The sequence below is a fragment of the Pongo pygmaeus genome, chromosome 13 (genome assembly GCF_028885625.2).
Source record: "Pongo pygmaeus isolate AG05252 chromosome 13, NHGRI_mPonPyg2-v2.0_pri, whole genome shotgun sequence".
Classification (NCBI taxonomy): Eukaryota; Metazoa; Chordata; class Mammalia; order Primates; family Hominidae; genus Pongo; species Pongo pygmaeus.
This window is the reverse complement of record NC_072386.2, coordinates 124,287,274-124,301,030: the sequence shown is the minus strand read 5'-3', so window position 1 is coordinate 124,301,030 and position 13,757 is coordinate 124,287,274. Positions and strand designations below refer to the sequence as shown.

The following is a 13,757-nucleotide window of genomic DNA, read 5'->3' as shown; positions in this document are numbered from 1 at the left end:
AATGGAGAAAAGGACCTCTCCTCATGGCACTATTGGGAGAGAGGAGACCCTTCGGGCAAAGAACTGGGCCAGGGTTGTCACACGTGCCTCAAGGCCCCAGGATGGGAGGGCTCCCCTCCCCTCTACAAAGAGAGCCGAGATCTCAGCATAGTCCTGCCTCACATCCTGACGCTGGGGCATTCTGGGGGCCCAAGAGTCAAAGAATCTCAAAGGGGCCAGACCCGTGCAGGAGACTTCCTGCCCTTCCCTCTGGCCCCGCCGGTGTCCTGACCTGGGGTGCATGTCTATTACTGTCTCCCTAAATCCCAAGCTCCTGCCTTGGCTGTGGCTCCCAGAGGGCCAAGCCTGTGTCTGCCTCAGCCCAACCTACTCCCCCAGCCCACCTGGGATCTGTCTGTCCCGCGGTGTCAGGCACATGGGCTGTCAAACATGCAACTTAGAGGCCACAATTCGAGGCCGGAGTTCCCGGGCCCAAAAAGGCCCAGGACGAGTGCCGTAGGGATCCCAGGGACAAGATCAGAGAAGGCTTCTTGGAGGTGCTGGCTCTCGCACCAGCTGACATGGCGGAGTTGAGAAGCTTTCCCAGGAAGGAAAGCCCTCACAGAGGCTGTCGGGGAGGGAGGAGCAGGAAGCACTTAAGGAGGCTTGAGGCAGGAGGCGGGGGATCAAAATTCAGGTCTGGCCTCAGGCAACCTCAGAGGGGCCTGCTGGGAGCTCACCTCTGACCAGGGGCTGGTGTACCACTTGAAGCAGGGCCTCTCGAAACACGTGCTCTCCTCGGCAGGCTTCTTGGCGAGCCCGCACTCGGGGCCGCTGCGCGTCTGCGGCTTCCCGTTGGCCAGCTCCATGCAGAGCACCAGCCGCTTCTTGACCCCGCGCCCGCAGGTGGTGTTGCACTGAGGCCGGGGCAGAGGGAGCAGGTCAGCGCCAGGGCCCAGCAGGACCCTACACAGGGCCCACGGTGACTCTGGTGACAACGGTCTGGTCAATAGCAATTGGGTGAGAATGCTCCAACGCATAACAAACTGGCTGAGAACTCTTTGTTCGATAACCGTTCGGCCCCAAATGGATTTGATCAAAAGCAATTTAGCACAAAACCATCTGTTTTGAAACAAATTGGCTAATGACAATTTGGCCAGTGATGATTTGGCCAAAATCAACTTAGCAGAAAACAATTTGGCTCGAGATTATCCAGTTTAGTGACCTGCCTGGAGCTGCTGGTTGAAAGCAATTTGTGGAGAGCAACTCATCTGAAATGGCAAGTTGGTGACGATGACAGGTGGGTGCGGAAGACACACTAGTCATGATCAAAGGTCGCACAGGCCCCTGGGCCATGAGCAGGCAGCCAGAACAACCCCTGTCCCTAGCTTTCCGCGTCCCAGGGACTTGGGGGCCCAGGCTGGGGGCAATGCCAATTCTGCATGCACCACTGAGCCATGCAAAATTGGGATTTGGGGACTTGTAAGGTGTTTTCCTACTTTTTAAGCCTTTTGTATTCTAAATTAATTTTTAGGGAATTGTCCCTTCATAATTTGCAATGAATTCCTCTTTTTCACCCATCTGTGGTCCCAGCCATCTGGCTCTCCTCTCCGGCCAAATGCTCTCCAGACACCAGGAGGCCCTTCAGCGGGCTCTGGGGCACTCACCCGCTCCCAGTCCTGGGCCAGCCAGTGGGCGGGACAGTTTTTGTCCCCACAGGGGTGGATGGCCAGAGGCTTGGTCTCCATCTGGCACTGGGACTCAGGTACCACCCGTCCGTCGCTGGTCTTGCAGTACACGTGCCTGATGGTGCGGCCTTGCCCGCAGCTTCCACTGCACTGCAGGGGAGAGGACAGGCCGGGGACATCAAGTGAGAGGCAGCCATGCCAGGAGGGGCCCTGGATGTCAGTCCCAAGGGAGAGGAGTGGCTCCCAGGCAGTGTCGAAGCAGTTGCCATGGTAACCACTTTTTAAATAACACTGGTTATTTACAATTCTATTCTAATTACAGAAATAATGCATGCTTGATGAAAAGCACACTTAAAAAGATCATCTGTGCACCCACCACCCAGAGGCGACCCCAGCTAGCATCTGAGCATCTCTCTCGATGAGAGAGACAGAGACAGGGAAAGAGACAAAGACACAGAGAGACAGAGATGGGGAGACAGACAGAGAGACTCGGAGACAAACAGAGATGGGGAGACAGAGACAGACCAACAGAGGAACAGAGACACAGACACAGACAGGGAGACAAAGGCAGAGAGAGATACAGAGAGATAAACAGGTGATAGAGGGAAGGCGATGCTGGCCACATGTTTGGAGAGAAGTTTTGATTCCTATAATAACATGGGAGAAGGCTGGTTGGACATTCGTCACCTCACACCCTTGCCTCGGAAAAAATGGAACCAAGGCACATCAAAGCAAAGCTCTGGGTCCCCTCACCAGCCGCGCATCCAGCCACCCCTCAGCACAGGCCTCACCGGTCCCCAGTCGGAGACGGTCCACTGCCGGTCACAGGGCGGGCCCGTGCAGTTCTTCTCCCCTACTGGCCTGGTGTTGGGGTCACACAGCTTCTCATCCTCCGAGCAGCGGATGTCCCTGGTCACCACACTGCGCTCCCCACACTTGGCAGTGCACTGTGGCGATAGGGGGAGCGGGCGGGGGGGCGTGACGCAGGTGTAGCCACCTTCATCTCCCAAGCCCAGCTCCCCAGGTCTTCCCAACCCCCGGCTTGCTCCCGCAGGCACTCACCTCGGACCACTCCGACATCTCCCACTGGGGCCCACAGGCGGGGTTCCGGCAGGTCTTGCGTTCCTCGGGCCGCACGGCCTCAGCTGCCTCGCACAGGTCACTGTACACCGAGCTGTCGAAGCCGGGCGAGAGCATCTTCCAGCAGCGCACAACGCGGAACTGGTAGCCCTCTCCGCAGGTGCGCGAACACTCGCTCCAGCTGCTCGTCTCCCACCTGCCCCGGGAGCGGATGGCCTTCAACGATCCCCCCGGGGCAGCCAGGACCCCATGCAACCCACACCCCCAGAGACAACGCGGCTCCTCCCTTCCTCCCCTATGTGGTCCAAAGCCGCACGCAACAAGCTAAGCCGGACAGGGGGGTGTCGAGGCTCAAGGGGGCAGGCTGGGCCATGACAGCCCCGGAGGTCTTCAGGGAGCACCTTAGCAAGGTGGTTGGCGGGGGCCCTGAGTGTGGGCTCGGACTTCCTGCCCCTTCGTGCCCTGCTGTGTCACACAGGTGGCTGTGCCCCCACAGGATTCTGGCAAGGGTGGAAATGAGCAGAAGGCACATTTCTGGATCTGTGTCCAGAAAGCGGGCATGGCCAGCATGCTGAGGAAAGACCTCTCCTTCCTCTCAGCTTGAGCTGGGAGGGGTTATGAATGAGACCCAGAAGTCTTCCAGGCAGGCAGACTTGGAATAAGAGGTCCAAAGCTGATGGGCTCTGAGGGGAAGGACAGGGCCTGCTGGACCCCACCCCCGGGCCAGCCTTAGCAGCATTCTGGGGACCCTGGGCATTCTGCCCTTCCCAGAAAGGAGCAAACGTGCAGGAAGTGGGAGGCCCCAGATGGAGGAGCCCAGAAAAGAAGAGGCAGTGTGGCCATGTGCGGGGAGCAGGAGGGCTCAGCCTCCGAGGAGCGTGTGATCCTCATCAGGGGAGGCCGGCACCCTCAGGTTCATCTGGGGACCCCACTTGTCACTAGGGGTAGGATGCACTCAGCTCAGTCTGACTGCATCCACAAGGCAGGAGACGAGGCCCAAGGGTCAAGAAAATAGGCCTCCACCCACATCCAAGGGACAGCCAATAGGCGTGGAATCTTGGGAATAATCCCTTGAGTTTATAAAAATCCTAGATGTGCCAAGTGGGCCTGGTGGGGCAAAGATATCGCTGTAATATGGAGTAATGTTGAGAATGGTTTCTAAATCTGCGGTGGCAAGCATTAATTGAGCACCTACTGTGTATGAGGCACAGTGACAAATTAAATTGCAACTCCTGGGAAGACCCAGAAGGTCTCTGAGGGGTGAGGTCTGTATGGCCCTCCTCGAAGAGCCCCCACGGCCCTGCACACGAAGCACCTCTACGAGGCAGGGGGGTAAGTCTGACTGGTCCTCTGGGCAGAGCCCCGCACGGCCCCTGCCTACCCCCTGCCCAGGGCCCCTGGTGGCAGGTACCTGGGCTGGCACTCCCTCCCGGCGCAGAACTCGTGGACAGGCTCGGGACGCGTCAGGGCATCACAGTAGCTGTCATCCACCTCGACGCCATCGTAGCGGACACACATGGCATACGTAGACATGACCCCTGGGTTGGGGACAGGGGAGGGTCTGTGAGCTATGCCGGCACCTTGGAGCCCAGCAGACAGGCCTCAGGACTTGGGGCAAGTCACCTGACCTCTCAGCTCAGCTTTCTGGCTTGGGGATCAGTCACAGCTTGTGGAACTGTGGCGTGAGGGCAGCACTGTGGGTCTGAGCCGTGCGGGTCTGAACTCTTCTCTTTGCACCCCCATCCCGCCCCACCCAACCCAGCTGGGCTCCCAGTTCCCATGTCACGGAGTCCGGGCTTTGAGTCCGCTCCAGCTGGCCCCCGTGGAGGTGCAGAGGCAAACACAGTCAGCTGTCCCCCATCGCCAGGCGTTCAGCAACCACCCATCGCTGGGTGGACGGGCAGGCGGGAGTGAAATCTGACCGCTCCAGCCCCGTCAGCCTCCTCAGAGGTCACGGTGGGGGTTCGGGCACGCCCTGCCCTCCGTGGCATGCCCCAGTCCTTAGCAAGCATCCTCTTGAACTTTCTTTTTTTGAGATGGAGCCTCACTCCGTGGCCCAGGCTGGAGTGCAATGGTGCAATCTCAGCTCACTGCAACCTCCCCCTCCTGGGTTCAAGCAATTCTCCTGCCTCAGCCTTCTGAGTAGCTGGGATTATAGGGGCTTGTCATCACACCCAGCTAATTTTTGTATTTTTGTAGAGACTGGGTTTCACCATGTTGGCCAGGCTGGTCTTGAACTCCTGACCTCAGGTGATCCACCTGACTCGGCCTCCCAAAGTGCTGGGATTACAGGTGTGAGCCACCATGCCAGGCCTGAACTTTCTTTAATCATCACTGTGTGCCTGTCTTTGTTGGTGCCCCGTACTCTGTAATCCCATTGGGGGACAGTGGGTGACAGGCAGCCCTCACCTAGCAGTGCCACTTCCTCAGCCACATCTCCACCTTCTGCTTCTTTCGTCCTCGCCCCTGAACCCTCGCCTGGTACCGAACTGCCACACAGGCCCAGCTCCCTGCCCAGGAGCAGGATGATTCTGGGAGAGCCGGCAGCAGTGGGAACGGCCTTGGGGTGGGGTTAAGGTTTGCTGCATCTGCTGTGGCTGTGTGTGTGTGTGTGTGTGTGTGTGTGTGTGTGTGTGTGTGTGTGTGTGTGTGTGTGTGTGTGTGTGTGTGGCCACGGGAGACAGACCCAGCCTTCCGGGATGACGGGCATCATGGAACGGTCTTGGCTGCAGCTGCCAGTTCCCCCAGAAGGAAATCGGTTTCCCCATATCCAGAGAACCCAGCCACCCGGCGGCGCGTGTCTGCAGGCCAGCGGCTCCTGCCTCTCCAAGCCCCAGCCCTGGATGGAACGAAACAGCCTGGGAAGCAGCCGACAAGGAGATTTTTTCTTTTTTCCGTAAAGGACGAGCCAGGCTGCAATCACAGTTCCTCTCCCGCCAGAGCTGGGCCGTGCAGCCTTTAGCCTTCTCTGAGGGGGAGGCTGGCTTCCCGGCCAGGTCTGCTCGGAATGTTCCAGGCCTCAGAGACACCCGCTCTGGGGCCCAGGGAGGTGCGGGGCTGGGGACTTGCAGACCATCGCCAAGTGCCTGGTTATTCATTCGCTCCTCGTCACGGAGTGGAAACGCGGCAGGCCTTGGTCAAGAGAGACTGGAATCCAAGTCCCAGCTCAGTGCCTCCCTGGGGTGACGTGACCGTGACCAGACTCCAGGCCTCAGCGTGCTCCTTCCCGAAATGGGAACCTTCCAGAGAGCCTGTGAGAATCAAATGCCAGGACGTTTTTTCTGGGCACCCTCTTCACGACACCCATCTCAAAAACGGTGCTTTTCAAACCCCCTGAGCCACGGAGCCCCTCCTTGAAACAAAAGAAAGGGGAGGATGAAGCCTGGGGGCCGCAGGATCCGCTGTCCTCACCACGGTGCCCTGGAGCGCCGAAGGGCAGCAGAAACTTCCGACTATGACCCGAGCCGAGGCCAAACTCACGCCCCTCTGTTGCTGTGTCTTCAAAGAAAAATCTAAAAACAAGCTTCCCCACCGTGGCGAAAGCTCAGGGCAGGCTGATCCGCCCCACTGATGGAACTGCCCTGTGCCTGGGTTCTTGCGAGGCACAGGATGGAGGGTGGGCCAATGACCATCCATGGGACATCCGCACGGACACAACCTATGCAAAGGGTGGACCCTGACTCCGTTATTTCTGCCCAGTGCCATTCAGCACCTCCCACAGTGACAGGGAACTCTCCCTCCCTCCTGCCCTCCCTTTCTCTCTCTCTCTCTCTCTCCCTCTCTCTCTCTCTTCCCCTCTCTCTCCCTCTCTCTCTCTCTCCCCCTCTCTCTCTCCCTCTCTCCCCCTCTCTCTCCCTTTCTCCTTTTCTCTCTCTCCCCCTTTCTCTCTCTCTCTCTCTCTCCCCCTCCCTCTCTCTCTCTCTCCCCCTCTCTCCCTCTCTCTCTCTCTCTCCCTCCCTCTCTCTCTCCCTCTCTCTCTCTCCCTCCCTCTCTCTCTCCCTCTCTCCTTTTCTCTCTCTCTCTCCCCCTTTCTCTCTCTCTCTCTCTGTCTCTCAGGGTGGCTCATTTCCATTTCTGAACAACCTCCTGTAAAGCAGAGTTTCCTTCGAAAGCCAAAACCTGTCTTTCTGATTTCCTGTTGTCCTTTTGCCCCACTGCACCTTGGGCCACGCTGCACAGACCCAGTCCAGCCCCCTCCCTGCCATTCTCTGGGTGTTGGGAGACGCTGCTGTGTCCTCCCTGGGGACATCTTCCACACAGGGCTGCCCATCAGGCCCCTCGCCAGCGAGGCTGCCTCACCCTGCAGACGTCTCGAGCGACGTCCCCTCCCCAGCCAGCGATGTGTCTGGGAGGAATCACAGATGTTTGCAGACACTTAGTGACAACGCCCACTCGCTTGGAGTCCCCTGGCCAGGAAGTGTGGAGAACTCAGGGCAGGTCCGCAAAGGACTTGGCAAAGCAGACCCCCATGCTGACACCCCACCACCATGCTCAGCTCCCCTCGGGGTCTGGCCGGAAGGCAGGTCACACGGCTCACTTCCAAGGCCAGCTGCTCCTGGGTATGGTGGAAGCTGCACCCTGCATCAGGTGGTGGCAGCCACCCTCAGAACGGCAGCATCCATTGACCTCTGACCATGAGAGGCTATTGCTTGTTTCACGTGGATCCCCACAACCCACCTTTGAGATAAGCATGCGTCCCAGTTCACCTGTGGAAAACAGTGGCTCGGAAGGATTTGGCAATTTGCCCAGGGCCCATGGTGTGGTCAACCAGGCGGTGCGAGCCTGGACAAGCCAGGTGCTCACCACGCCGCCCACAACGGTGCAAGCCTGGCCAAGCCGGGTGCTCACCACACCGCCCACAGCGGTGCGAGCCTGGCCAAGCCGGGTGCCCACCACACCGCCCACAGCACTTGCTTTTTCCCTCCAGGATGCCAGGCGCAGGGGCAAACACAGCATGCCCTGTGGCTATGCCCTGCTTGGGGGCTCTTATAACAGGTGGTAGAACCCTTTCTTTAGCCCCAGAGAGGCAAGGCCAGTGTGAGCAGAGCCTGCAGGGCCGCCCCAGCCCCTCCCTCTATCAGGCCCATCTCCTGAGATGCCAGCAGGGCTGCAGAGGGTGCGGCCAAGCTCAGACTGCCCAGCTGCGTGGAATCCTAACTGGCCAGAGACTGCAAGGGCATCAAATGCCCTGGCAAATGGGGGGCACTGGGGCGGGACCAGGAGCATCAAACCTTTTGAGGGCCAGCTGGGTATCCTCTACATCCAAACATGAAGCCCCAAGAATAGATAAAATGTGACCTCAGAGCCGGCACTGGGGTCTTCCTACCATATTTTCTCCCGTTAACGGCCCTGTATCCTGGTACTGGGTTTGACATCCGACCTTGCGGAATACCCCAGGGGAGGGTACCAGAGTGGGCAGCAGAGGCAGCTCCAGCTCCCAGCAGCTGTGGCCAGCGTCTCAGGGCGATGGTGGCCGTGCAACCAGACAGCTGTGGGTTCAAATCCCAGCTCAACTCTTACTAACCACACACATCTGTCTGCCCAGGCACCGCCGAGGAGGATCTTTTTTCCCCTCCTAACTCCTCCCCTGCTGATGAGGTCCTAGAATTTGCCTACTTACCTTCGTAGGAAGGGCCTGTGACTCCTTTCCTATGTTTGCTGGAAGCAAAAGTAAAATCTCTGCTACCTAAGATTTCTTACTTTTAACCCAAAGGATGTTTGCCCTAACAAAACATGGTATCACTGGCAACAGACAAGGGATCATTGGTGGTAGCCCGGGTGACCCTCCAGGGGCCTGGACCTGACCATGTTCTAGCACACTGTGAGAACAAGGGAGGCCTCAGCAGACACCCAAACTCCTATCACGCCACACTGCCAAGTCAGGAGGCCACCGCCCTGAGGGCAGTTTGGGGCTGCAAGCTAGTGGGTGGGCCCCACAGCCCCGGCCCACATCCGTGGAAATGGGTTCAGGGCAGTTGCTGCCCCTTGGCACCTGTGGCACCCGTGACCAGTACCTGTGGTGCAGGTGGCACTGCAGGGCTCGTGGGACGAGAGCTTCCACCGGTACATGTCCGCGGGACTCACGCCTTGCTTGCGCGCCTTGGGCCTGGTCCTGAAAGCGAAACCAAGCAGAGAAGGTGATGAGACGCTCCAGGCCCCACCAGCGGGCTCCAGCTTTTCAGGCAAGTGAATTTTCTTCGGAGGGTGTGTTCGCCTGAAGCACACACCTGTCCTGAGCCCCGGGCTGACTCTTCACCCGCTACGGTCAGAGTTCCCACTGTCTGAAGTGGAACGGATGAGGCGCCTGCGGAGGGGCACATTTTAGAATTGAACAGCCATCGGCATTGTTTTCCATCTCAATAACTGCATGGGAGCTGCCCAAGCTCCTTCTGGAGGGGAGGGGGGGGCCTGAGAATTTGGGGACCCCAGCACTGTAGTTGCTCCCTGCACACATGCAGGCTTCTCGATATCACCTTCTCACATCAGCTAGTGGGTTCCTTCTTCCCACCGGGGAGGGGAATTCAGAAGGTGTCTTATGTGCTAAGAATGTTCCAGAATTCTCTCCCACCCACCCCCTCCTCCAGCTGGGACTCTGATGGAATGGGGGACACTAGGCATCCAGCCTCAATTATCAAAATTAAAAAGCTCAGCTGCTGGCAGGGGCGTGGCCACAGCCTATAGTGCAATTCAGGTTGGCCATGGCTGCACAGACCTGCTGGGGTGGGGGGAGGCACGCTGGGTCCCAGCCACCAGCTATGATTCTTGGCTGGAGCCTATGCAGCCAAAGCCAACTATTGTTAGGACTGTTTGCTTCTTTGAACCAGTAGGTGTGCCTGGGCCCAACCTCCACATCCAATGTGCAGGCTCATTCTGGACTCGGCGGGGGAGGAGGGAAGCAGAGGCGGCAGCAGCTCCACAGCCCGGGCATCTGCTCTGGGACGCCGCCATGGAGTCCCACCGCCCCTGAGCCAGAGAAGGGGCGATGGCAAGCCGGCACGGTGGACAGCAGGTCCTTCGAGCCTTGACTTCCTTTTTAAACCGGACAGTGCAGCAGGTGGCATTGCCCAACTCCACTTTCCTCTGGGCCCAGAGGGGCTGGCTAGAGATGACCCCGAGCTGCCATACTTCACTGGGCTGAAATGTGGGCCAGGTCACAGGTCCTTCTTCAGGACCTTCGGTCACCTGGGGGTGGTCAGGCTTAGAGCATTACATTCAGAAAGGCTTTTGGATTGACTCCGTGATACAGACATGGGTTTGGATTGAATGGGGAGATTACAACGTGTTAGGCAAGCGGGTGAGGATTGCTCTTCTGTTTTACTTCGACTGGAATGGGAGGATCCCACAGCCAGGCAGTATTTGTGGGGATGAACGCTGCCTTGACCACACATCTGAGGCCCCAGGAATGATCTACCCACAGGAGATTCAGCAGTGAGTTCACCGGTGTGGCTCCCTAAACTCAGGGAGGGAGAAGTGAAGTGAAGGCAGAAGGGATGGGGGCCAAGGCCCAGGAAGGGCTGCGGGCTGGGGTCTGGTCCCACTGTTTCTTCAAAGCCTCCCTCACCTGGGAGCTTCAAGCCAGGAGAGTCTGTTGCAGCCCATCCTGGGGCTCGAGGGGAAGGGGAGAGTGCCTTCTCCTCCCTCTTTAGAACTTAGAGGAAGCTTTAAAAATGGGGGTGGGGGCCAGGCGTGGTGGCTCATGCCTGTAATCACAGCACTTTGGGAAGCCGAGGCGGGCGGATCACGAGGTCAGGGGATCGAGACCATCCTGGCTGACACGGTGAAATCCCGTCTCTACTAAAAATACAAAAAAAAAAAATCACCGGGTGTGGTGGCGGGCACCTGTAGTCCCAGCTACTCAGGAGGCTGAGGCAAGAGAATGGCATAAACCCAGGAGGTGGAACTTGCAGTGAGCCGAGAGCACACCACTGCACTCCTGAGCGACAGAGTGAGACTCCGTCTCAAAAAAAAAAAAAAAAAATGGGGGTAGGTGGGGGGTTTCCGAAGACCCTGTCATCTCAGAACAAAAGTTCCCTGGAAACCTGGAAAGCTGCCTCAATGGGGGCCACTCAGAGCACCCAGATCAGGATGAGTAGGTCCTTTCAGGGAACGGAGAACCCGGAAGACCAGTCCTTAATGTTCAATTCAGAAAACACTAAACTGTGCTGACCAGGTCCCCACCTACTTTCAACAGCTTTAAATTCTCCCCAAGAACAAAAAGAGATGAAAGGATCCAACCCATGCCCCTCCACCCCACCCATGGAGACGCTCCGCCATCTTTATCTGATTACACGCTCTGAGCCAGCAGGCAGCATGACTCATGCCTGACTCAAGAGAGAGCGGCCCGGTTCAAAATAACCCTTTGGATTTTAAGCACTAAAGGTATTTCTGGAGGGGCTGCCCACACACTCTTCGCAGCAGCACGTGTGGGGCATAGCAGATGCAACTCTTGAACATAACCCTGCATATATTTGCACAACAATGCAACGCCTAGCAGGTTCCGTTCTTGGAAGTAGCACGGGGAAGCGGAACACCAAGGAAATCGCTGAAGCACCAACCCGTCGCTCTCCTCCATCTGGAAGGAAGTCACTGCCCCTCTCAGCTGTGAAAGTCAGAGCTGCTAGACTGGGGCTGGTGACGGCTGTGCAGTCACCACCAGACCACCTGTCACTCCTCAGGGTCCTTCGCCCAGATGCCTGACCAGACACAGGCTCGCGGGCTCCCCAGGCAGGAGAAGCTCTGAAGCCACTGTGTTTGTTTATAAACGAGCCAGAAAGTGCTCTGTTCTTCTCTCCCCCCAAGGCTGCAGAGAGGGACTCCACGTCTCTGTGTCTCAGACGCTTGTTCCCAAAGTCGGAGTCTGGTGACAGGGGCCCCTCCCTTGATTGTTTGAAGCTTTTCTGAAAAGATGAAAATAGCCTTTCCTTTCTGGGCTGCCCCTTTGATTTTGCCTTCTCTGAGCAGACACGACTTCCTGTGTTTGGACAACTCGGCCGAGACGTGGCTATTTTGGCCTGGTGGTTTCCCCCGCCACCTCCCTCTGCCCTTTATCTCTCCACACCATCTTTGGTCCCTGTGCGGCAGCATCCTTTGATGGCAGGCCGGCCGGGAGAGCAGCGGCATCTCAGCTCAGTCAGGGCCTTTCTGAGTGCTGACAGCCTACTTGATCGATCCTTGAGGCCCCTGACAGGCCCTGGAAATTCAATATATCCTGGGGTGGGGGGCTAGGAGGGGAGGGTAAGAGTCAACCAAGATGGGGCAGGAGAGACTCTTTACAAAGTGGCTTGAGGATCCGAAAGCTTGTGCCATGACCCTGGCCTAAGGATCACTGAATATTTGACCTGGTGGGCCCGAAGGGCAGCCCCTGACAAGCCCACCAATGAGAGATGGGGAAACTGAGGCCCAGAGGAAGACAGAGATGCTCAACTCACACAGTGTCCATGCCTTAAGCCAAATTCCACAGCGAGGCCTTGGTGCCACTCTGATAAACCTATTCTATTCGGAGGGCTCCGACTGCCAGAGAGCTGGCCTCCCTGACCCAGGCAATGGGTCCTGAAAGGCGCCCCCCACTGCTGCCACTTGGAGGCTCAATTTTCTACTAATAGCTTCTACTTACAGGAGGCCTTACCATGTGCCTCACACACGGAATACCAGGTAACGCCCTGGACTGCCCTGGGAGGTGAGGAGGGTCCACGCTGAAGACACAGACAGACTGGTAGCCTTGAGTAGCGCCGTTCCCGCAAGCCGGCACTGTCTGGGTCCGTCCCTCCTGCCCTTTGCCCAGGACCCCCTCTCAGATTCAGACACTATACCCAAAGCAAGGCCCGGCCCTCCCCGCCCGAGTCCTGAGAACCAGCCAGAGGCCCCACCTACCCAAGCCTTTGAGCATGCCAGGGGAAAGGATGAGCAGACAGCCCTGTCCACCCCTGCGGGAAGAGGGGCAGCCGGAGGAGGCTCCGAGGCCCCACTCTGTCCACATCTGCAAAGTAGGGTTCCGCCCAGAGCCTGCCAGAAGTGCCCAGGACATCCTCCCTGCACCCCGCAGCCCCAGGCACCTCAGGGGCCTCAGAAAACAGTTTGAGAAAAGGGGCAGGCATCCCCTGAGGGCTCCTGGCTCACCAGGGAGGCTGGCTTTGTTGCTGGGCTGAATGGGTGGGAGGGTGGCCCCAAACCACATCACCTCGAGAGTGAACCCTGAATCTCCCATCAAATTCAGTCCCTGAGCCCCAAGGAAGACCCACTCAGCACTCCCTGCCCAGGCCGGGTTCAGTTCATGCTTGCATCTAAAGTCAAAGGGCTTGGGTTGGACCTCAGAAAATAAAACCAAACACCAGTGGGCCCGTGCCTGTCTCCAACCCCCACTCACCGCCTGTTTAAAATAGCCCCCAGGCACATGTGAGTTGCTGGGAGAAACTGTGGGGACCTGCAAGGGAGGCCACCGTCTATCTGGGGGCGGGGGGGGGCTTGTCACCACGGACTATGCTTTAGTAGGGACACGGCAGGTCTGGGGTCACCCCGCTCACAGCTGGCCCCTGACCCAGGCTCCCAACCTCAGGCTCCCCCAGGTCTAGCTGTGACTGCCCAGGCATCCCCGCCTGTGACTGTCCAGACAACCCTGGCTGTGACTGCCCAGGTGTCCCCAGACATGGCTGCCCATGTAGACCCAGCTGTGGCCTTGGCTCTGGAGGCTTGACCCCAGGTGGACTCTCTCATGGCCCTTGACAGCTGCAATGCCAGCCTTGTTCTTCATCCCTGATTTCAGGGTCTTGCCCCTCGTGGAGGAATCCACTAGATCCTCTCCAGCCCTTGCTGAGGCTTGGGGCTGAGCCACTCTGCACCTGGGGAGCTGCCTGGAGCTCCGCCTCCTCCTACAGGTGTTTGTGCCATGACTGTCCAGACTTAAAACTAAGGAGTCCCAGGTCCTCAGGCTCTGTGACCTCGAATACACCGCTAGCCCTCTCTGAGCTCACAATAGCAAATAGCAACCTCACCACTAAGGGCGATTGTGACGAT

The 13,757-nt window shown here is 58.1% G+C and overlaps 1 protein-coding gene across 14 annotated transcripts in view; it reads right to left on the bottom strand.

Annotated features, from left to right (window-relative positions):
- ADAMTSL2 (ADAMTS like 2) overlaps positions 1–13,757 on the bottom strand; it is a 38,912-nt gene that overhangs the window by 3,940 nt on the left and 21,215 nt on the right. For 12 of the 14 annotated variants that reach the window (XM_054501791.2, XM_063649995.1, XM_063649997.1 and 9 more), the window contains 6 exons: positions 8,762–8,859; positions 4,159–4,285; positions 2,730–2,943; positions 2,459–2,614; positions 1,647–1,817; positions 720–896 (listed from right to left, as the gene is read on the bottom strand). In XM_054501791.2, the coding sequence (XP_054357766.1) occupies positions 720–896; positions 1,647–1,817; positions 2,459–2,614; positions 2,730–2,943; positions 4,159–4,285; positions 8,762–8,859 (943 nt within the window). Of the gene's footprint in view, positions 1–719; positions 968–1,646; positions 1,818–2,458; positions 2,615–2,729; positions 2,944–4,158; positions 4,286–8,761; positions 8,860–13,757 lie in introns of all 14 variants that reach the window. The other 2 variants (XM_063649999.1, XM_063649996.1) reach the window with 2 other exon arrangements.